This window comes from Eptesicus fuscus, chromosome 12 (assembly GCF_027574615.1).
Source record: "Eptesicus fuscus isolate TK198812 chromosome 12, DD_ASM_mEF_20220401, whole genome shotgun sequence".
NCBI lineage: Eukaryota > Metazoa > Chordata > Mammalia > Chiroptera > Vespertilionidae > Eptesicus > Eptesicus fuscus.
In genome coordinates, this window is record NC_072484.1 from 40,763,190 (window position 1) to 40,787,714 (window position 24,525).

The following is a 24,525-nucleotide window of genomic DNA, read 5'->3' on the forward strand; positions in this document are numbered from 1 at the left end:
TGCCTGAGTCTCAGGTAACCAGGGCTGGCCAAGGCTTGTGCTGCCGGCAGTGGCAGCAGCAGAGGTGTAATGGGGACGTCACCTTCCCTTGATCACCGGGTCACCTCCTGCCCCTGAGGGCTCCTGGACTGTGAGAGGGGCAGGCCGGGCTAAGGGACCCCCCCTCCAGGGCATGAATTTTCATGCACTGGGCCTCTAGTAAATTATATAAATGGCTAACCATGATGCTGCACACCTGAAATTATTATAAAATAGTATTGAATGTCAACTTTATTTGAAAATAAAAATGATAAGGCTAATTTGAAAAAGTAAAATGGAACTTTCAGATATAAAAGTATTGTTGAATACAAACTCGATGGATTCAAAAGACAATTAGATTCATTGAAACAGTTACTTAGCAAAGTGGGAGATCTAAAGAAATCACTCAGAATGCAGCACAGACAGACAAGGAGGTGGAATATGCTAAAGAGGTTGAGAGATACTGATAGTAGAATGAGAAGGTCTGTATGTGATTAATAGAATCCCAGGACAGAATGGAGAAAGGGCAGTATTTTAAGAGATGAGAACTGAGCATTTCCCAGAAATAAAAGACAAAAACCCACATGTAGACTCTCTTTGAAACACTTATAGTACAAAGCATATTAGGATAAGTAAAAAGAAATCCACATACAGACAAGTTGTAGAAAGTTTAGCATACCAAGAACAAAAAGCAACTAAGGAGAAGGCAATGACCTCCAAAAGAACAGTAACTAGACTAAGAGCTGCCCATTCATTATCAACAACAGAAGCCAGAAATCAGAGGAGTAGCACCTTCAAAGTGCTGGGGATGAGACAACCATTTTATCTGAGATAACACTATTGAGTAGTTTTTCCTAAGGGTTGTCCTGTCCCCCAGCAACCCCAAAATAAACTGATTTTACAAACCTAAGACTTCAGATGGTAAGGGTGGGTAAAAACCAAAGACTCTAGTCACATTAAGAACATTTATTTACATCTTTCCACATTCCACAACAGCTTCGAGTCTGCTTCTAATATATAATTTTCCCCATCTTTCATGGATAGGGGTAGATATTTTCAGATAAACAAAAACTGAGAGTTTATCACCAATGGACCTTTATTAAAGGAATTCAAGAGGATGTCCTTCAAGAAAAAGGGAAGTGATCCCAAAGGAATGTCTAAGAAGCAAAAAGAACTCCTTAGAAACAAAACCACAAAACATATTGGTAAAGCTAAAAAAAAAAAAAATTGTATAATATAAAAAGAATATCTAATTTGTTGGTTTAAAAAAGGACAGAATGAAACTAGAATACCATGGAAGTAATACCATGGCAAGAGTTGATCAAAACAGAGTTTTAAACTTGTACTGATCAGATGGGGGATTAAGATATTAACTCTTGATCTGTTAAGTTAGGCATGCATGTAAAATATGAAAGGTAAACAGTAAAAGAATAGAAATGCAGTGATTAACCTCCCAACCAGGAGAGGGGAACGTACACAGTAATAAGAAAACAAAAAATTACAACAGTACAACTCAATAAAAAGACACATTGAAATGTAAGAAAAAAACATACAGTAAAAATGTGGAAGCAAATCCAGATATTTTAGAAATATTAATGAATTAAAAAAAAATGAAATAGCCAGTGAAGCCAGTTAAAAGGCAGGTATTTTGTCAGATTGGTTAAAATAAGAATCATCCATCTGTATCTCAGACAATATTCTTTTTTGAGTGCTAGAATGAAAATAGCACATAGGTGTTTCAAACGTGTTTCTTTAAAGGCTTAGCTATTTAAATACAAAAAAGATTAGCTATTTACAAGTCATTCTTTGCTACCCACCTCTATTCTTGTCAAACGTCTGAAGCCTGGCTTATTTCCTTATGTAATCCTAAACACCTTAAATTTGTGAGATTTCTCTATGCGTCAGCGAATGCTAAGTGACAGGATGACACCAGTTTTTACAGGTGCATGGCCATCTTCATAATGCCTGCTTCATGAGCTTTCTTTTTAAAGGAAAATCACCAAAAATGGAAGAGAATATGTATTATTCAGCTTTGGGTACTTCTCAGACTTGATTCAGATATACTTTGCTAGGCCAACTCAATGATTTGCAAAGAGGCTTAGCACTTCAATGTTCCCTATTTGTGACTACCTTTGTACTTTAAAATTGTTCTTGCTAATTTTTTAGTTCTGACGACCCAAGTGAAGAACATTTACCAAACACCCACAGTATCAAATCCTTATAAGATGGTGAAGGCAGCCTCCCGAGGGAACAAACAGAACACATTCTAGAGAACAATCTACACGTTAGGCTCTGTGTAATTGTTGGGGAGAGTCTATAAACTGATTGGAGGATGGAATAACAGTTTTGCTTTGGGTAAACCGCTGAGTAGTTTCTCTTAAGGGTTGTCCTCCCTGCCCTCCCCCAATAAACTAGATTCCTAATCTGAGACTTCAGAGTGATAGAGGGTGGGTAAAACTGATCCATGATGCTAGACATATTAAGTATATTTGTTAACATCCTACCTTATTTCACAAAGGATTCAAGTATGGTTATATTATGCAATTTCCTCTAAGTTAAAAAACATTAAAAAATCAGGATCCTGGAAAATAGGTAAAGAATAGGAACAGAAGTGTAGGTCAGAGATCCCTCAATTTTGCTGGCGAGCATGTAAAACTCCTGATGCCCCTGTGGCACCCTCCACCAATTAAATCCGAGTGTATGGGGGTGGGAGGCAGAGAGAAGTAGTTTTAAAGATCCCCGGGTGTTCCTACATGCAGCAAATTTTGGTAACCACGGGCCAAGGCTGCCATTCTCAGCCTTGCGTGCATGTTAGCACTACCTGGGAAGATACCGAAATTACTGATGCTCGTGTCCCTACCCGGAACCAATGAAATCATAGTCTCTCCTGCTGGCAGCCAGACTCTTGGTCATTTTAAAGCTCCCCAGATGATAACAATGTGCAACCAGGACAGAGAACATTGTACTGGGAGAAAGCTGGCACATAATTACACAGGGGGTTGATTTTTTTTTTTTTTATGGGTTCTTTTATGACTTCAGGCCATAAAATTGGTCCCAAGTATCCTGGTGGCCAAAGTAAATAGAAAAACACAATCAGTTGAATAATTCTTGTCATCCATAATGCAAAACCTTATCTGTTCCTTGGAAGAAAGAAAGCTTGTTCTCACAGGCCTGAAATATATGTCTTGTTTGACTCTCCTTATAGGGGCCTTTGAATGATGTTATGGATCACAAGGTTTATAAACCAAAGTTTCTAAAGACAGATGGCAAGTTACATGTTGTAGTTCCTCATAATCACTCCTCAGGGAAAGCCATGGACATGCCCCTGGAGTGCAGGCAGATGCAGACTGTTGCAGTGGGAACGAGGGGAGGGGAGCAGTAAGGATGCAGAGAGGAGGGAGAGAGGAAGCATGACCCACCCTCTATAGTTCCCAGGTCATATGGCCTCACCCAAGGGTAAAGCCTGGAACTGTACTTCCAGGTGTAGGAGTGGTGTCCTGTGTAATGAGAAACTGTAATTTTCTTTAGAAAAACTTAAGCATCTATTGCTCCCCCAGCATCCTATAAATTGTACAAAGCTTGACAAAGGCCTGGCTAGGGAGGGTATAGAAGCAGTGACTTCTATTTGGCCAGGAAAAATGAACAGAGACCAGTCTTTTTAGTGCATCCTGATAAAGAGGATTTTTTTTTTTTCACAGTTGGGCTTCTTATTTAAGTACTGTTTATTTAATGGCTCACGATTTGTAGAAGGTTTCTGAGAAGGGTGTTGACTGCATGGGGCTGAGTGTCCAAAAGAAACCCATTATATGGCATATGTTTTAAACCACAGTAATGTCTTTGGGAAGCCAAGGAGAGCTTAAATTAGGACGGGTGTGTCCCTTTCTTTTGCAAACAATCTAGGAGGGTCATCCAGAAGACACTGTGTAAACTTGCTGGGATTGGCCAAGAGGATTCTTTGGCTCCCGTGTGTTCTCAAGAAACTTACCTGAGTGAAAAATCCTAAACGTACTCAGTTAATATCCAAGTAGACCCTTTGATGTTCTCTTTTCAAAGTCAAATAGCATGTTTGGCTTATTTACCTTTTATACTCACAACTGCACTTCGCATCTAAATTTAACAAAGTTCTTCCTGAGAAAGTCGAGTGATGAATGTCTTTCACTTACTTAAAGCTGTCTCTGGCATTCCTATAAATCTGAAGGATTAAATGAAATGCTGACTAGAGAAACAGTAGCTGGGATGTGGAGAGAATCTTACAGTGGCAAATAAGACACCTTAATAATGGTTTGCATATGCGGAGAATAATCTTAAACTTGAGTTTGTTCTTTCACGTGCGGCTCACAGATAAGCTGCCTCTTATTCAAAGAACTACGCTGTTTTCCGAGTGGGTGGGTGTGCACTCAGAATGGGTGCTGTGTTGGTTTTGCTCCCAGTAAGGTTGACACATGCAGTGGCGACTCGCGGCCACACCGGGGCAGCCTCTTCCCGGCCGGCGGCCGGGCCAGGCGGACCGGCTCAGGGGAGCTGACAATGCAGCGAAGTCCAGCTTGCTGGGGTTGCCCGTAATTTAAAGGGGTCTAGCAACACCCATCTGCCCCCCCCCCCCCCTTTAACAATTACCGCAAGCTCAAGGCTCCTGATCAAAAGGCCACGGGAAGATGAATGGACTGAGTGTTGCGTGTTTCTTGTAGCTACGCCTTCAGCGCCCCCAAATGCCCAGTCCGCCCCCTCCTCAAAGCAGAGTCGGGTGGGGAGGCTCCGAAGGACAGGTCCGCTCGGACACTCCTCCGTGGGCCCGCCCCGCGGCCCGGTGAGCCGCGTGAGCCCCGCGGGGCGACTCGGGAGGCCAGCGGGTGGGGTGCGGTGGGCGTGGGGGCCGAACTCCGCCGCCCCCGCCGCCCGCGGCCTGCCGCCCAGCCGGCCTGTGATTGGCTTGGGGGCGAGTGTGCCCGCCCCGGCGAGGAGGGGGGTCCCCGCTGGGCGTCGGGTGGGAGGAGGTGGAGGAGGGGGCGGAAAGAGCGGGGGCCGGGAGAGAGCGAGCGAGCGAGGGGGCGGGCGAGCCGGGAGGGAGGCGCGAGGCGCGGGCCGCGGGGAAGGAAAGCCCGGCGGGCTCCGCGCCGCCGCCGCCGCCGCCGCCGCCGCCGCGCGCAGGGAGAGGCGCCGGGGCTGCCGGCCGCTGCACCGCGCTCCTGGGACCGCCGGTTGCACCCGCAGCCTTCCGGGAGGAAGCGGCGCCGGCCCCAGCCCCGGCTCTCGCTCGGGCTTCTCCTCACCTGCGGCGGGGCGCGTGCAGGGCCGGGTGCGGGGCCGGCGAGATCCGGAGGAGGAGTGCAGACTCGGCCGCTCGCGCCGCAGCCCAGCCGCCCGGGAGTGCCTCCGACCCGCGCGGGGCGCCGGCTCCATGGCGACCGGGCTCGGGGAGCCGGTTTACGGACTTTCCGAAGACGAGGTGAGCGGCTTTCTCTTCCCTCCCGGGACTCCCCGGGGAATTCCTGCCCCGCGCCGGCAGGGGATGGGGACCCCGGGGGTGCGCGTTGCCCGCGTCTGCGGGGCTGCCCCCAAACGCTGGAGCGCCCCGGAGTGGGGTCCCGGGGGGTTTGCTCAGCCCTTCCGCCCGACGCCGGCGCCCCCTCCCCCCAGCCGAGCTCATTGTTTGTAAATAAAGCGGCGCGACGCCCTTGGAGCCGGGTTCACTGGCCGCGTTCCGCCGTTGGGGAGGAGGAGGCTCGTGCGCCTCTGCCCACGAGTTCCCCCTTCTCTCCCAGCCGCGTCTCCCCGGGCTCTTGGGCAACTTTCCGCCTCTCTCCCCTGCAGCCTGGGAGTCCATGACGTGTGTCACGTCTGGGGGGAGGAGGGGGCTGGAGACCCCGGGCCCGGAGGAACCTGGATTGTCTCTCCCTGGAACTTTCATTGTGTCAGCAAGTGTTCTGCTGCGTGTGTGCGCGGCTGGGTGGGAGTGGGTGAACGCGTGGAGCTGTGTCTGTCCTGTTTTGCAGGGTCTAAAGCCTGGAGTGTGGGTTTCGGGGTCTTTTTTTTTTGGGGGGGGGAGGTCTAGGATGGTGGCAGGTGCTCCTGGAAACTTGGAGGAAGCTTGCAGCCCTGCCATTTTTTTTCCCCCCTCCCAAGGATCAAAGCCTCGCACCTCCGGGACCGGTGGAGAATCGAAAGCTCCATCGATCTCTTTTATTAATAAAGCGAATTAAATAAGCCACGCCCCTAAGGCTGTCGGTTTCACTGGAAAGGGCTTTGTTTTCACGCTCACCCTCGCCTCGCGGTTTCCCACTCCTCTTTTTGAAAGGATCCTGCTGAATCCCTGCTTAACCCCCTCTCGCCCAGCCACGCTCCGCTCTCATTGGTGTGTTGCTCTGCCAGAAAGGGGGGTGGGAGGCCTGTCGCCGGCGCGGCTTGACAGGCAGGCTGGATGGAGCAGGTAGGAGGGGTTTGCCTTTGGGCCGGTAGGCGCTCAGGTCTGGCGCCCCTTTCGAGAGGTGAATGTACAACCCATGAAGCATTACTCAGCAGGGAGGTATTTCCTATCCTGGTTGTGCATTTCATGAAAAGTTGATGCCTGGAAATTCAAGGATTTCTCTTTCTTCTCCTTTCTTTTCTGAGGTCCCCTCTTTCTCTGGTAAAGGGGGCGGGGTTCATGAAGAGGGTATTATCTGACACATACCCACGTTATGGCTTCTCTCCAGCTTTCGAACCTCTGGTACGGTGTGTGTGTGTGTGTGTGTGTGTGTGTGTGTGTGTATGTGTGCTATGTAAGTGTGTAATGGAATAGGTAACTTGGGGTGGGGAGGGTGTTTGGGGGTGTGACTTTTTTTTCTCCCTTAACGGTCCAAGGGAAAGCATGCTGTGGTATTTTATCAAAGAATGATCACAATGCAAATAATGTGTGATTTACATTTTGATTATTTTGTGCTGTGCTCGTGTAATTTCCCTGGTGTGTGTGTGTGTGTGTGTGTGTGTGTGTGTGTGTGTGTGTGCAGGTACCTGGGGATGGGTGAAAAGTAATATTGTTTCATTCGCCCAGGGGCTTCTCTCTCTATGGCTTCTTTCCCCTTTGAATAGCTTTCTCTCTCATTCTATACTTCCCCACTTAATTAGGGGCAGCAGAGGGCAGGCAGTGAGCTTTTAGAAAGGTGCTGCTGAGATGCAGACATTCCTAAACAAAGAGCTTGAGGTATTGTGGACGATGGAGACAGCTGCATTGCATCTTAGGTCTTTTAAAAAGATCACATGATTATTTTTAACAGCTCCCTGAAAGAAAATTTACAAGTGTTTTTGGGAAATGCAACTGGTTAAGTGAATCACATGCATGTCACTGTTGTTTGGCCTTTGTTTACATTGAACCTACCTAGAGTGCATCTTGCCACTTTTGTCTGGATGAGTTCATAAAGTCTGAAGATCTTAACTGGTGTCTAGTGTGAAAGTGAAGGATGGAATATAAAGGGGATCTGTGTGTGTGTGTGTGTGTGTGTGTGTGTGTGTGTCTGTGTGTGTGTGTGTAATGTGTAGGACTGGGTTCACTCCTGTATGCTGCTGGAGGGGTATTGGGCTGTATGGGGAATAACAAGGGGGTGATGAAGACATTTTATTGATTGAGTGATGGCCATGTTGCTGGTACTGTTTAGTTCCTCACACATTATATTACAAAAGACAAGTCACACCTGTATTTCTTTTTCAGCTTCTACCAGTGAAAAATAAGGCAGGGCTGTTTTGATGATTTCATATTTCTGTAGTATTTGCTTTTTAAAATTAAAAAAATTTTTTTTTATTGATTAAGGTATTACAATGTGTCCCATTGCCCCTCCCCCACCCCCCTGTGTTGTTTTCTTTTTATGGGAGGTGTCAGGCTGTCAGGTTGCCCTTCCGGAAAATCAGGGAATGCCTTCAGATAATGTTAACAACACATTGTTGAATTTGCATAGCTTGTTTCATCTCCCTGAATTAACCTATGTAAGGAAACAAGTGGGAGATTTTAACAGGCTCCTAAAGTAGAATGCCAGATAACCAATGGCAGTTGTTTCCCAGGGCGTGTGAAATATGGATGCACTTCAGTGTGCTGCAGAACATCACACACGGAGAGACTTGGATTGCTACAGGAAAGAGCCACCTTGTAAACCTCTTAGCAAAGTAGGCATCCATACTAACAGATTTTACATTTTCACTGGAAGTTGATGAAAAGCATTGTATGTTTGGAGAGCACTCAGTTACATCCCGTCTCAGGAAGACTCTAGCTCCGAGTGCTGCTGCTGGTGAGGCATTGCATTAACCCAGAAAACAAGGGATGCCAAGACAGAGGGCATGGTTTCTAGGTCTGCCCAGCTGGTAGAATGAAAGGGATTAAATGTGGGTTCTGCTTGTGTGAGAGCTGTTTATTTTGTGTGTGTGTCTTTCTGCCTGACGTTCCTCTGGTGAGATAGCGTTCATATTCACCCTGATTTAAATCGAATTATTTTAGGTAACCAAATTTGAAATTGCCATCAGATGAAGTATTTTTGGTGTTGGAGAGATTAGCAAATTAACAATACGTCTTATTCAGGGCCCAGGATCAGATTTGGGTTGAAATCAGAAGAGTTTGGACTAGTTTCTGCATCTGGCTTGGTTCCTTGGTGGTGTTTTGTTTGGATTTTTGTTTTTATTTATTTATTTTTTTGGCAGTTTGTAGCACATTCTGGCACAGTTGAATCATGACTGTTAGTGTTAATCTTCTGAAATCTTCTATTACAACATTTTAGGTATCCTTTATTGAAAAGATTTTTCTAGAGGGTGAAAGTTTGAATGACAGCTTTCTTATTAGATGTGGCATTTAAAAGTTTTTTCGTGGTTAGAATGAGGCAAATGGCATAGAAACGAAGGCCAGGTTGACCTGGGATGGTTCTTTGCCACTCTCCCTTCTCATTTTATACAAATAAGGATAGCGGGCTAATGTTTCATATGCTTTCTCTACACCAGCACTGCATTAAAGCCTTTATACATTTGCTGCCTCATTTAATTTTCATAAGAACCCTGTGAGGTATGTTCTTATTTACAGACTAGTAGCCCTGCGCATGAATCTGTGCGCCAGTAGCTCCCTGACACCCACTAGTAGCTCTCTGCCTGAGCTCTCTGCCCGCTGCCCCACCCTCCTGTAGTTCCCCTCGCCCCCTTCCCCCCGCCCCTCCTCATAGCTTGCTGCCCTGCCCACTCCTGTAGCTCTCCGCTGCTTGCTTGTAGCTCACTGCCCCACCCTCCCTGGTCGTTATTCGGTCGGTCATTAAAACTTAACGACCATTTGCATATTACATCTTTATTATATAGGATAGGATGAGGAATGGAGACTCAGAGAGGTTAAGTGATGCATATAAGGACACAGCAAGTAAATCACGGAGTCAGCATTTGAACCTGGTTCTGTTGAGTCCACAGCCCTAGTTTTTAACATGCTCCTTCTCTTCCAAGTATCTTGAAAGGTCTTCATGGCTAGATTAACCAGGATAATACAAGGTTGAGATAAGTGTCAGGGGTTGTAAACTGAAGGCTTCTAGACCAGACTTAATCAGGAGCTCGCTTAGTATGGTATCCCTAGTGTTTTAAAGCTTGGGAATTTTCATGGAAAATGGTAAAAATCTGACTTCCCTGGAGCTTGGTTCTCACCTGGCAACCATTAGTGGGTCTGAACTGTGGCTGTGAGGTGTGGCAGCGGTCAGCGGTGCGGCGTAGTTGCCACGGAGTCCACTGCTCCCTGTTGTCTTGGGGCCTCTTTGCTCATGTGCTTATTACAAACACTTTGTAACAAACATTAAAGGTTGACCTTTGACATAGATAACCATATGTCCTTTAAAATGCTGTCAATTTTAAAGTGCACCATTATCTTATGGACCATTATGAAAAAAATTTGCTGTCAAACTGTGATATACTGTTGATTTTCTGAAGCATCTTTATTTCAGAGATGTTAAAATAGGAAACAAGGATGTTTCAGGATTCATGAATTACTCTAACTAGAAATGTGGGCTAACCCTGGGCCTTCAGTTTGAATACCTCATTCAGTCAACACTTTTCAGTCACCTGCTAGTCAGATTTCAGCTTTGCTGACTAGAAAATGGCTAGAATAAGGGCAGGGCTCTTAATCGGGCACAGCAGAGAAGAAACGGGGAGCCTGGGGTGAGTCGTTACCTTATAAAAAGTGGTCCGTGTGTGTTTTCAACAGATAACATGAGAAACCCTGCACACCATCCTTGCAGTTGTGCAAAAATGGTTGCAAGATTGCTTTCAGAAATTCCAGTTTAGGTATCATTGGGATCTAAAGGTGGATGCTGAAAGGCAGTTTTCTAGAGGACGGTAAGACTTGCCCATTCATTCCAATTCCAAATTCCTGAGTCATACCTAGCTCTGCTGGTCGGTGTCCTCTCCACCTAGTTACAATCCAAGTCGTGATCACTTATATCTGAGAAACAAACCTCAAAAAGGGCTTAGGTTTTATTGTGACACTTCAAAGCAGGTTTTAAAATCAGCAAATATGTATTGTTTTAAATTCTACTCTCTTTAGATTTTTATTTTCTTTTTTAAAAAAATATATTTTTATTGATTTCAGAGAGGAAGAGAGGGAGAGAGAGGGTGAGAGAGAGAGAGAGAGAGAGAGAGAGAGAGAGAAACATCATGATGAGAAATCATTAATTGCTGCCTCCTGCACACCCCCCACTGGGCATGTGCCCTGACCAGGGATCGAACTGTGACCTGGTTGATAGGTTGATGCTCAAACATTGAGCCACATCAGCTGGGTAGATTTTTATTAAAGGACTAGAGGCCTGGTGCACGAAATTAGTGCATGGGTGTGTTCCCTAGGCCTGGCCAGCGATCGAAACTCGAGCATCTGGTGTGGAAGGGAAGGTTCCCAGCTGACTTCTGGGCACTGGGCAGCACCTGGGCCCCTGGGTCCCTGTGCGCTCCCCTCTGCCTGAGTCATCGGGCCCCTGCCAGGCTCCCTGAGTGCCTGGGAGCAGGGCGGCAGCCCCGCCCCCTGCCGCTGCCTCTGGTCACCATCTGCAGGGCATTCAGTGGGGCATTTGGGCCCTGCTCGCATCCACCTTGGCCTGGCACCACCCGCTCACTTGCTCTACCATCCCACTGCAGTCCTGCTCTCATTGGGGCCCATCGGGGCTGGCAGCGCCTCCAATGCCGCCCACTACCAGTGCTGCATTGCCGATACCTGCCATGTTCCACGCCGCCCCTGGTGGTCAGCGCACGTCATAGCAAGTGGTCAAACTCCCAGTCGAACTCCGGGTCCAGGGGACAATTTGCATATTAGGCTTTTATTATATAGGATTCTGTGGAATTGTTAGAAATTGGCATTTTAATTTATAGCCTGTTTAGTTTTATTAGAATATTTGAATTATTTTGTTGCTGAAAAGTAGTTCATTTGATTTAAGGAACAAAACATAATTTTGTTCAAAGGGGTGAGGACAGTGGCAAAATGGGAATCCTCAGATGACTGCAGTGTCTTGACTACGCAGAACATAATGCGGAGAATCATCTTAAACAGGGAAGCAATTGGTACTCAGCATCTCATCAATGCACCGAGTGCCCACATCACCAGGAAGCTTCTTAGAAAGTGGTTTTTGGATTCTGGAAGCCTCAATATGCTTGATATATAATCAGATAGATATGAAGAATCTCAAGGAAGAAATGCTTTTCGAATGTGACATCATCACAGCAGTACTTCGGAGTTCCCGCTAACTTGCTTTTTGCATTCACTGAGAGGAGAAGAAACTTGATGCTTATTGCTAATTTAATAACCTTTCTGTAATGTTCAGGTATTTAAATAACGTCATAAAAACGTGGTAGTAAGTGACTGGTGGAAGAAACTAATTTCTCTTTGATAGACTGAGACCATATTAAAATTTTTATTTTGAGTTCAAAGTTCTGTTTAAACAGATTTTATTGCTGCCTTTGGATTTTGGGTCCTAGATAAGTAGCAACAGTAAAAAGAGATCCTAATTTAAGAGTTTTTAAGGGTTTTTTGATGCGGTAGGTCTTTGAATAAGTGTTTTTGTATTATTGATTTATTAATTGGTAATAAAGTAAATTACATATTGATCTCTTGACAATCCAGGATTAAAGAGGATTAACATAATATACAAGTAACTATGTTGATAAGTATTAGGGTGGTAGGATTAATGAAGGGTGTGAGAAGTGTGACCAAATTTTACTTTCTGTTTTTATATTGTTTCTCTTCCAGATCACATATAAACAAATGTTTCCTTTTCTGACTATAGGTGGCAATGTTTGTACTGTTTACTGTTTAATGATGTTACTGTTGGCTTGGGAGTTGCTTGCTGGTGGAATATGGAAATGAGAATATAATTTAGAGATGAGGATAAAGAAACTAGATTTAGAAAATATTTTCCTACAAACTAAAAAAACACATTTATATAATAAAACCACCTAAAGTAATATTTCTCACTGTGGGTAATATCAGGAATCATCTGTTTTCCAAGTTTTTCAAGGTTCCCCTTACCAAGGGCTTCTTAAAATTTGGGAGAGGGAGAGGCATTTGGATTTGGGGTAAAAAGCCCCCACAACATACAAACACACAAAGTCCTTTGGAACTCTGTCATAACTTTCTTCTTGGGTGTATAGGGACTTCTAAATAATTCTAGTTCTGCTGTACATACCGTTCCATAATTATTGTCACCGGCTTTGAGAAGGAAGTAATAATTATCACTACTCTTGGGTATTTGATTGCTGGAGACATTCTTGATTCCTCAGGTTCTGGCAGAGAGAAGTGGGGTAGTGACTTTGTTTCATGAATACCTAGGCTCTCCTTATAGTTGTAATGTTTTGTTCTGGACCCGAGTGGCCTGAATGCTCACTATTACTGTAATGCTTTAGGTGGCAAAAGCCATATTACATAAATGTATCTGGGGTAACCAGCTTAAATTGATACTTAGTCCACTTTTTGTCCCTGACTGCAGAGTCCTGTATTGATTCAGAACTGGCACGTTTAATGCTGAGGATATCAGATTTCCTCGCTGTCATCAACCTCAGTGTTTGGTGACTCCTTGGCAGGCCAGTGTCCACTGAGAGATTTTTGTATTCTTTCTATACCTCCTATTAACCAAGAAAAAGCTGTTCAGAAGCTTGTTTTTTTGTTTTTTGTTTTTTTAGTGTAAAATGCTGTGGCTGTGATGTAAGAGCCACCGGTGAAGATGGGACTTGGAAGGGCTTGTAGGGATGGTGGTCCCATGAAGGAGATGAACAAGTCCAGGAACTGACCCATTGCCGGTTAGGTTGGTATCCCATCCCCATGGCTTCCCAGGCACCTGAAGTGAAGTTTTTTTTTTAAATATGTTTTTTAAAACTTGATTTTAGAGAGAGAGGAAGGGAGAGGGCGAGAGAGATAGAAACATTGAGATAAACATCAACATTGATTGGCTGCCCCCTGCACATCCCCTTTTGGGAATTGAGCCCAAAACCCAGGCATGTGCCCTGACTGGGAATCGAACTGGTGATCTGGTGTATGGGTCGATGCTCAACCGTTGAGCCACCTAGGCCGGGCTGAAGTGAAGTTTTGATGGATCATCTGTCTACCAGGTGGAGACTGTACTCCGTTTACCTCTGTGTGTGATTGGGCAGCTCCAGATGAGGGAGGGGACATCGGTGCAGAGACAAGGGTCTGCATTGCACCTCCAAGTCCGGTCTTGCTTTTAGCACAGTTTTCATTATATTTCTCATTTTCAGCTGCACTCAAGCTTGGCTCTTCTTGGTCTCTTCGGATACGGTTCTGGATCACATTTTGTGAGGTGTCTCTAGAAGAGTTTGCAAAGCTGGACTTCCGTTGTGGGGAGCACAAGGTTGAGGTCCTGTAGTAGAGAGAGAACCGCAATTGGGAAGAGGGCCCGCACATTCACACCTACTGGGAGGCCACACTGGTGGCCCCAGCTGAACATCTGTTTTAATGTTTGAAAATGCAAAGTGAAAGAGTTATTTTTAGTGATGTATATGCATTAAAGTTTTCTATGTACATTTTGGCAACAGTGTTAGATATCACCAACATGAGGACTCCAGTGAAGACAGCCTTGGGCCTTAGGTAGTGTAGAAAGTGAAGATACTCTACTAATGTTTCCTGTTTAACTGAAGAGGTTTGTGTTGAGTGGTTTTTCTTTACCTGGTACATTTTGTTTTGTTTTTATGCTGGAAATCACTTTAGTCTGGTTTTTCAGAAAATAGAAGCAAACCTCAGCTATTTAGAGAATTACATTATTTAGTAAGCACTCAGTATTAAGTATTAATGAAAAAAAGTGTGTATGTGTATCCACTAAATTAAAAGTTCCCCATACTTACTGATCTCTCAACTACCTTTAGAATCCAAAGGTAGAAATCTGTTGAAAATCTTGTGTTTTCTATTATTTTGTTTTTAACTTTTTCTTTAAAATATGTTTAATTTGTAGTTGACATTCAGTATCATTTTCTGTTACTTTCAGGTGAACAGCATAGTGGTTAGACATTTAAATAATTTATGGAGTGATCCCCCCATAAGTCTAGGACCCACCTGGCCCCATTATAGTACAATATTATTGATTATTCCCTCTGCTGTATTTTACATCCCTGTGACTTGTGCTTTCCTTTCCTAGTCTTCATTTTCTCTCTCTCAGTTAATAAGTGATTTATCTTTGGGTGTCATCATAGGGCTAACTTCATCTTTGGAAAGGAGAAGGAGTGTAAGGTTTATAGAAAAAGCAAAATAATAAATTTGCTTCCCTTTACCCTTTTCCATTACTTTTGTGCTTCATGTACTGTCAGTGATAATTGGACACAACCATAAAACCATTAGTAAGTTGGTTTTTGAACTTTGAACTGGCTTTATTTCCTCCCTGCTTATTAATGTCATCGGATAAATGTGTGTAGCACTTGAATTAAGTTGTATCTAAAGGGAATTAAATTGTGTGTGTTGATTTTAAGTTCTGAGTATGTGTGTGCTGATTATTGAGAAATTGGTATGGGCCATGCTGCCTGTCTTTGGAATAGTCTTAATTTTAGGGACTGTTATTAGTGAAAGAGAACACTTGAAGCTGGGGGTAGGAGCTTCCTTCTCTCTTTGGGGAAGTGAGGTAGTGAAGAGTATTGTGCAGCCCTGGGGATGGTGGGTTGGGTGGGGAGATACTGAAGAATCCTATCTAATGAAAGAGTAATATGCAGATTGACCATCACTCCAACACACAAGATGGCTGCCCCCATGTGGTCAAAGATCCTGCCCCCATGTGGACACAAGATGGCCACCACAAGATGGCCAGCAGGGGAGGGCAGTTGGGAGGCACCAGGCCTGAAGGGAAGGGCAGTTGGGAGGGACCAGGCCTGCAAGGGAGGGCAGTTGGGGGTGACCAGACTGGCAGAGGAGGGAAGTTGGGGGCAAATAGGCTGGCAGGGGAGCAGTTAGACATCAATCAGCCTGGCAGGGGAGTGGTTAGGGGGTGATCAGGCTGGCAAGCAGAAGTGGTTAGGGGCAATCAGGAAGGCAGGCAGGCAGGCGAGCAGTTGGGAGCCAGCAGTCTTGGATTGTGAGAGGGATCCCAGATTGGAGAGGGTGCAGGCTGGGCTGAGGGACATCCTCCCCCTCCCGTGCACAAATTCTGTGCACTGGGCCTCTAGTATTTAATAACATGGAGATGTCAGTAATATAATATGCAGAGGGAAATGTAGGTTACAAGACAGTGGGTGCACTGTTTCTATAAAACAGTAGAATCCTTTTGTGGTTAAAAGTGTTTAAAATGACTAGGAATATATCCCAGGATGTTCATGGTAGTTTTCTTTGAGTAAAGGGATTACAGGTAATTTTTATTATCTTTTTTGCTTACATTTTCTATATTTTTACCATGAACTCCCCCACTCTCCCTTAAAATAAAAGTTTAAAAGTGAGGTAGAAAGAAACCACCCAATTGCATATATTTCAAGCTTTGGGTAAAAACTGGAGCAACTGTTGAGTACAAATATTAATAGAGTTTGTTTAGTTGAACGCATGTTTCTCACAGGCCTGCTTTGTGCTCTGTGGCTAAGGATGTCAAGGTCATTGCATGGCCACTCTTGCCTTTTTAAGCTCACCATCAAGGTGGGAAGTGGAGGGACAGGTGAAGAGTTGACTATTTTTCAGAAAAAGTGCCTGCTGAAGTAGATTGTTTTTTTTCACTTGCAGCTTGCAAAATAGATGTTTCATTTTCTTCACTATGGACACTTAAGATTTATATTTTCATCCTTCTCTGCTCTACAGTTGCATAAAAGTAATTTAAATCTTTAGTAGTGCTCTGAAATGTTTGTGTGTGTATGCTTAAAATTATGGCCTGTGATCAAACGCAGACCTGTTTCTCTTTTTGTTTCCTTGGTTTTTGTGTTAGAGGTCTTGTTATTGCCTGAAATAAGGATGCACCTTGCAATTGATATGTATGTTTAATGTGGTGGTGGGTTCCTTACACTCATACCATTCTCCCCTAGTTCCCCCAGCCCCCCAAAGTTACAGTTTACAGGTGATGGGATCTTAGAATTGTTGCATTTGAATTGGCCAATATCAATTAGTATATTATGGTGGCCCATGTGTTGTGGTAGATCATTGATAGTTGTCATGGAGACTATAACCTTATCTGTTTTGTTCAGTTATGATGTGTCTCTTAAGTGCCCACCTGGACAATAAGGACATGTGCCAGCTCACTGATGTAATCAAGGAATCAAGTTCTTTCTTTACTGGCAACAGTCTGGCCCTTTTCAGGGGCCTTATTGTTCTGAGGGTGGCTGCCGTTGACAGAGCCATGTTCTTTTTTCCTCCTTGGGAGGAAAGAGAACAGCTTCCTGTGGCTTTCTCCTAAGATTAAGGAAATCTCATTCCCACAATCACGAAGGAAATCTCGTGTCTCTTTGGCCCACAGAGCCTTAGATCTGCTCATCCCTCAACCAGCCGGTGAGAAGGAGGAGGTGGAATTGCTTTTATTGCCTTAATGGCCCACCCGTTGAGTTGGGGTGAAGTCCATGATGACCCTACAGTCCACCCTCTGGATAATTCATCCACTTTCAGATCTATACACCTTCAGAAATGCCCATGGCTTCGTGAAAGCACATGCTTCCTTTCCCCAGGTGGGCAACCGAATGAATATTCATCTAAGCAGTGCAAGGATCTCTGGGTGTTACGTTGTCCCTTCTCTTATACCTGAAAGGAGTTTTTTAAAATGGTATGGAAACTTATGGCTAAGTGGTTATTCCCCCCCCTTCCCCCTCCCCCCCCCAAAAAAATCCATCCTACAGTGGTGAAGAGGGAACAGGATACGGCAATAAACTTGCCATTTGGAGAGGGGGTAAAAAAAGAAAACTCAGTGTGGTAGCTGGCACAACAGGAATAGCCGGGAATCCTTGCCTTGGTCAGCCAGTCTGGCAGCATCCGGCTCTGCTGGTTTGTGTCCAGTGTGAGGATCTCCCTTGGTCCTTGTCCTCTACAGCTGCTCGTGGTGGGACAGGCACTGGCAGAGTGCCTCTTCGGGTCCTGCTTGGGGCTTCTGGTGTCCTTCCGGGGGTTGAACAGCCATAGGCTGGAGTCAGCTGAGCTGAATATTTGGCAGTACTGCGCCTATCAAAACTTAGAATCCGGGTTTGTTTGCTTCCAGTCAATTCCATGGGCTGGTAATGGCAGCCAGGGATCTTATCTAGATGAAGTCTCTGGGAATGGGAATTTCTGTCTTAGCCACAGGCTCCATACCCTGCTTATCCTCCTTGCTGCTGCCTTGAGGCAATTTTAAAATAGCCTGGAATGAAGAGGCACACAGTGCGGGTCCAAGAGACAGCAGGGACACGTAAATCCTTGCTCCCTTTGCTCTGCTTTTTCAGAATGACCAGCTTCTCCAGACTGGTGTTATGGGGCTTACAGGACCCTTACACCCCCACCCCATCCCCCACCCAACTCAGCCATTGTAATTTTACTTACAGCATTTCTTTCTGTACAAAATTGGTGATGGTTAGGACTCTTGATTGCAAGCAACTATGACTGATTCTGCCAAATTGAAGTAGAATAGGATTTATCAAAGGCATTTTACGCAGCACAGAAGGACCTGGAAAGCTGGAGAGCAAGGCCTGGGTGGCAGACGAGGCAGGCTGGGCACCCAGAATTGTAGCAGAGAACCCACAGGAATCACGTGACGAGGGCCCTTGGGGCTTCCAGACACTGACCCCCTCTGACATGGTCAACGCAGGAGCTGCCCCCTGGTGGTCCATGCACTCCCACGGATGCTGCAGCAGTATCAGCTCTCCTCTCCTACCTGTTGGGGGCCCTCAGCCCCTCTCGGGAACAGTGACTCAATAGGACTGGTAGACGCAGACCTTGTTGTATGCACAGTTTTGTTTTATTACAGTGAAAGGAAAACAAAGTAAGTCAGCAAAGGGAATATGAATTTGGAGACAACCAGGCTCGAGTTTCTCCCAGAGGCATCACACGACGCACTGCACTCTTAGCAGTAGTCATGACGACATGGATGAAATGTCCAATGGGATTCTCTTGAGAAACTCAGTGCCCAAGGCTTTTATTGGAGATTAGCGGCCTGGTGCACAGGTAGGGTCCCTAGGCCTGGCCAGCGATGAGGGCCGATCGGGGCCTACCGGCTACTGGCCAGGGCCTTCCTTCCCTGGTTGCCAGCTGCCGGCCGGGGCCTTCCTTCATTCTGTGCCGCTGCCTGGTGGTCAGCACACGTCATAGTGAGTGATCGAACTCCTGGTCTCTCGGTCGAACTCCCGAGGGACACTTTGCATATTAGCCTTTTATATATATACACAGACTAGGTGATCAGTGGACCTCCGTGCCGCCGCAGCCCGGCCTTACCCGCCAGCTCGTCAGGCTCCGGCCCGCTGTCCATGTAGATCTCACACAGCACGAAGTAGTGTGCGAAGCGGCAGGCGGCCGGGGAGGAGCCCGAGCCCAGGCTGGGTGCTGTGCCTGCACATCCCAGCCCACTCTGCCTTCCACTCCCTGCTGCTGCCGCTCCCTGCTGCTGCCACTAGGGCATGCAGGGGGAGTGTCCCCGGGAGAGGCTCGTGCTGCCGCAGCAGCGCTCGCCAGCCATCACCCTGGCATCTGGCGCCCGTCTGGGGCCCGTCTGTCAGCTGAGCAGCGCTCCCGCTGTGGGAGCGCATGGACCACCAGGGGGCAGCTCCTGCGTTGAGCGTCTGCCCCCTGGTGGTCAGGGCATGTCATAGCTACCGGCTGGTCATCCAGTTGTCAGGTCATCCAGTCGTCCGGTCGCTTAGGCTTTTATATATATATAGATGGTCACGGAAGCACCCTCTGCCTGGCTTGTACTAAAGTTCCAGACTCCCAGAAGGAAAGCAGGTGTTCAGCATAAACGAATCTTTGGTTTGCACGCAGTCTAGGCATGTGTGTCATTTAGGGGAGGGAGCTGTTTAAGTTTTCAGAAGCCAGCCAAGAGCCAGCCGTGCAGGCAGGCCTTTCTAAGGATAGCAGTCCCTGGCCTGCTATGCAAACACTTGCAGATTCTTTTCTGCACTCTTCCTCTTTCAGTCCCTGGTGGGAAGGAGCTTCAGATGGGCCAACCACAGTCTTGTGCTCACAGCCCTTGCTGCTGGGGGAGGGGTGTGAGGGGCTTGTTTTCTCTCTGTTTAAACTTTTGGTTTCTGTGGTGGGAGGGTGGACTCAGCCTCCTATCAGAACGCTCACTATGGGGAATCCCCAAACATAGGAAGTGGTTTCTGAAGCTGGGCAGCACAGCATCGCTCTCCCCAAAAGAAAACTCCTCTAAGCATGAATCAGGCCCAACGTAAACGTGGAATGAGTGGGTGTAGTGGTGAGTCTGGGTGGTGTGTGTTTTGAGCATTTGCCATCCCTGCATCAGGGAGAGACTATGACATGTGTTTGCAAGTTTCGTGTCCTGGTTCAAAGGGCATAGTGCACCCCAGGCCCTGTAGAGGTGCAGGTGCTCTCCAGGAGCCCACAGTGTGATGGGATACAGCAGTTCAGCTGAGGTGTTGCCAGCGACTCCAGGGTTGGGGATAGAATATTCCAGACAGGAATACCAAACCCAAAGGCCCCGAGATAGGGACAAGATTGAGGAGCAGAGAGAAAACCAGCTTGGTTAGAGTGTGTTGGGTGGAGACGGGGACCAGCAGGCAGCAAGGGCAGAGGGGAAAACTGGACAAAGTGGGAGACGTTGACAGCTGTGTGGCGGGCTGGGGTTTTCTGAGTGCATTAGGAAGCCCTTGGAGGATTTTCAGCAGAGGAGTGACAGGATCTGATGTGTGACTTGAAGTGACTCAGTTGAGAAAGGATTGTTGAGGAATTGCAAGAGTGAAAGGAGGGAGACCAGTCAAGAAACCCTGGTTATAATTGGTTAGGAGGCGATGGGTGGCAGGCTGAGATTCGAGGACGGGTGCAGTGGAGTGAATTTGGCATATATTTGGAGGAATTGCCTGGGATAGAACAGATAGGAGATGTCCCCTAAGATTTTGGCATGAACATTTAAGTAGGTTGTCAGGGGAAGACTGCGGGAGGGACAAGATTGGGGGGAAATAAAAAAGTCTGTTAGGTTAAGAGTACTATACTTACTAAGCATCCACAGGATGGCAGCAGGCAGAGATACAAGTGTCTGGAACCCAGTGGAACTGTCAGAGCCAGAGATGGGACATTCGTGTCCTTAGCATATGATTGGCATGTGAGGCCTTGAGTCCCGGGAAGATGATGAGGACTAGAGAGAGGGCAAGGTCAGGACCTTGGCCTGCCCTCCTTGGAGGATTGGCTGCTGAGGTAGGCTGTCCTCTGACCTCTAATGAATGTGGTCTCAATAAAAGTGACAAGGGCATGGGGCTGCTTGGACGCAGCCAGAGTTGTGGAGGGCAGGTGCTAGGAGGACAGTAAGTGTGCGTGGGTTTGGCCAAGTGGATGCCCTTGGTGACCTGGGCGAAAGTGTGCCCGGAGAGTGGGAATGGGTGTCCTGTGGAGGAGAGGAAAGAAATGTGAGGACCTAGGGGCGACTCTTCAAAGGGGTTTTGCTGGGAAAGGGAACAGAGAAATGTGGCTGCAGCTAAGCAAGGACATGGGTCCTAGAGGAAGTTTTTCTCAAGTTGGGAGATACGAGAGAGAGAGAGAGAGAGAGAGAGAGAGAGAGAGAGAGAGAGAATATGAATGTGTGGCAGAGAGGGAGAAATGGATGCTGAAAGGGGATCTGCTCATGCAGTGAGATTGGTGCCAATGCCCGGTGACTAGCTCTTAGGTGATTTGAAATCATCTTTGATTGTGTTGGCATTAGTGATCCTCCAGTGGTCTCATGCTAAGAAGATGAGACAAAAATGGACTTAATATGGCAACGGCATCCTCCGCCCAGTGAAGACCAAATAACTGTGAGTTTCTCTCTCCAGTTAAAAAGACTGGGAGAATTGAGCCGACATCAGAACATGCCTTGGTGTAGCTGTGTTGAACCCAGGAAACCAGCGGGGTGGCAGTGAGTGACATTGGACATAGACCGAGTTTTATGTTTCTACTAGTGGCCCGGTGCACGAAATTCGTGCACATTAAAAGGGGATTAATTAGAGGAAATAATTTAATATTGCTATTTGCCCTTTCTCTATAATAGAAGTGTCAGAGATGAAAGAAAATTAGTAAAATGTGTATGAAAACCTTCCTCCTGTCAGAATCTGGGGCACACCACAGGACCCAGAGTCAAGTCCCCGCCCACCCACATGCGCCTCAAAATCATGTGAGACCCAGACCCGGCCGGCCCCCGCCCCCATTGGGCTAGATCCAGACCTGGTCAGTCCCACCCTTGTCAAGCCCCGCCAGGCAGGGGACGTAGCCTCAGGTCCCCTGGCCCAGCGCCAGGATGGGGGGCGTGGCCTGAGGTCCCCCATTAAGCCCCACCAGGTTGGGGACATGGCCTGAGATCCCCTGTCAAGCCCCGCTGGGTGGGGGGCATGGCCTGAGGTCCCCCGTCAAGCCTCACCAGGTGGGGGCGCAGCCTCAGGTCCCCTGGCCCGGCACTGGGAGGGGGGCACAGCCTCAGGTCCCCCGTCAAGCCCTGCTGGGTGGGGGGTATGCGGCCTGAGTTCCCCCAACCCAGCACTGGGGGTGCACCTTGAGGTCCCCTGTCAAGCCCTGCTGGGTGGGGAGCATGGCCTGAGGTCCCCTGTCAAGCCCTGCCAGGCAGGGGGGCACAGCCTCAGGTCCCCTGGCCCAGTGCTGGGGTAGGGGGTGCAGTCTGAGGTGCCCCGGCCTGGTGCCGGGGTGGGGGGCGCGGCCTGAAGTTCAAGCCCTACGGGGTCGGGGGAAGGGCATAGCCTCAGGTCCCTGCTGATTGCTTGTTAAGGCTCCTTATGGGAACTTGGCTTCAGCTGTGGGTGCAGCCATCTTTGTGATGGAGTGATGGTCAATTAGCATATTCCCTCTTTATTAGATAGGATGAGTGAAATAACCAAAACATTTAAGTCGGCACAGAGAGGGCATTTGACAGAATTTTTCCCCTTTTGAGCTGAATGTCAAGCTTGAGAAGTACTGTTCTAATTACAAGTTGGTATCCATAGCCCACTGTGTGGTGCCATCTGACCTTATTTCTCTCTTTGCCCTCACTGAAACCCTTTTATAGTCTTATATTTCACAGATTCTTTTCAGCAACTTCAGTCTTTGTAGAGTGAGGCTGGTGTTAATCCACAGAAAGAAAGAAGATTCATAATTGCAGGGAGGGACAGGAATGCCTGATCATGTGCAAGTTTATGGATCGGATGGGGGTGGGTTAGCAAGTCCCAAATTTCATCATGTTCCTGCTGCTCTGGAGGGGAGTGGCTTCTCAGTTTGCCAGTCTGTGGCAGATGCTTTGGTATGGGCAAGGGCAGTTTCTTGCCCTTTTAAGAATCTATGGGGTGGTCTTTATAGGAGGAACCAAGATGGCGGCATAGTTAAACAACTAATCTGCTGCCTCACACAACAATTTCAAAAATACAACTAAAAGACAAAAACGTCTACCACCCAGAACCACGGGAAAGCTGGCTGAGTGGAAGATTTACAACTAAGAAGAGAAAGAAGCACAAACGCTGAAAAGCTGAGGTACGGAGGCACGCGAATCGGGCCGGCGGCGGGCGGCTGGGTGCGCGGCTTTTCTTCAACCCGCAGGGAGACAAGCTCCCGATCACTGAAATCCAGTTTCTGGGGACACTCGGGGGACCCAGGCACCTACGGGGAGAAGCTGGACTCTCGGCCATCGGGTCGGAAAGTGAGAGTGACTTTTTTGCAGTGGTGCGCCCAGCAATCATTGTTTACTGCGCTGGAGCGCGGGGCGCAGGGACTTGGAAACGTGGAAAGGCAGAGACGGCTGACGGCAGCCATCGCCGTTGGCCACGCCCCAGCCTAGTGACGCCCTGAGACCCCACCCAGCCCTGAGGCCCCGCCCCGCACATTCTACAAACCCGCCCAGGCTCCACACAGCGGCTTTTGCATATAAATGGCCTGTTCTGTGCCAGCTTAACCAAAATAACTGCAGCTCCAGTCAGACTGCTCCAAAACCGCCCAAGCAAAGGAGGAGAAAACTAGCCCTTGCTGTAGCTCCTGCTGGGGGACACACAGTACACAAGGGTACACCAAGAGTACACCAAGAGTACACCAAGAGTGTCCACCTCAAGTAACTGGGAGGCTGACCCGTTGAACCAATAGGACACCTAGTACACAAAACTACCCTACCAACTTAGGGAAGCAGAGAATATGAGAAGGCAAGGTAACAGATCACAAACCAAAGAAATGGAGGAGAACAAGCGACTGGACATAGAGTTCAAAACCACGGTTATAAGGTTTTTCAAGAATTTCATGGAAAAGGCCGATAAATTCAATGAGGACCAACTAGAAATTAAACATACACTGACTGAGATAAAAAATATTATACAGAGACCCAAAAGCAGACTAGAGGATTGCAAGAATCAACTCAAATATTTGGAATACAAAGAGGCCAAGGACACTCTTCCAGAGAAGCATGAAGAGAAGAGAATTCAGAAAGTTGAAGATAGTGTAAGAAGCCTCTGGGACAACTTCAAGCGAACCAACATCAGAATTATGGGGGGTACCAGAAGAAGAGAGAGAGCAAGATGCTGAAAACCTATTTGAAGAAATAATGAACGAAAACTTCCCCCACCTGATGAAAGAAATAGACTTACAAGTCTAGGAAGCACACAGAACCCCAAACAAGAGGAATCCAAAGAGGACCACACCAAGACACATCATAATTAAAATGCCAAGAGCAAAAGACAAAGAGAGAATCTTACAAGCAGCAAGAGAAAAACAGTTAGTTACCTACGAGGGAGCTCCCATACGATTATCAGCTAATTTCTCAACAGAAACCATGCAGGCCAGACGGGAGTGGCAAGAAATATTCAAAGTGATGAATAGCAGGAACCTACAACCAAGACTACTCTACCCAGCAAAGTTATCATTCAGAATTGAAGGGCAGATAAAGAGCTTCACAGATAAGAAAAAGCTAAAGGAGTTCATCACCACCAAACCAGCATTATATGAAATGC

At 46.9% G+C, this 24,525-nt stretch overlaps 1 protein-coding gene across 1 annotated transcript in view; it reads left to right on the plus strand.

The window, feature by feature from the left end:
- Positions 1-5,121: 5,121 nt before the first annotated feature.
- NEDD4L (NEDD4 like E3 ubiquitin protein ligase) overlaps positions 5,122-24,525 on the plus strand; it is a 304,025-nt gene continuing 284,621 nt past the window's right edge. The window contains exon 1 of the mRNA XM_054724513.1: positions 5,122-5,464. Within this exon, the coding sequence (XP_054580488.1) occupies positions 5,417-5,464 (48 nt within the window). The 5' untranslated portion in view covers positions 5,122-5,416. The remainder of the gene's footprint in view (positions 5,465-24,525) is intronic.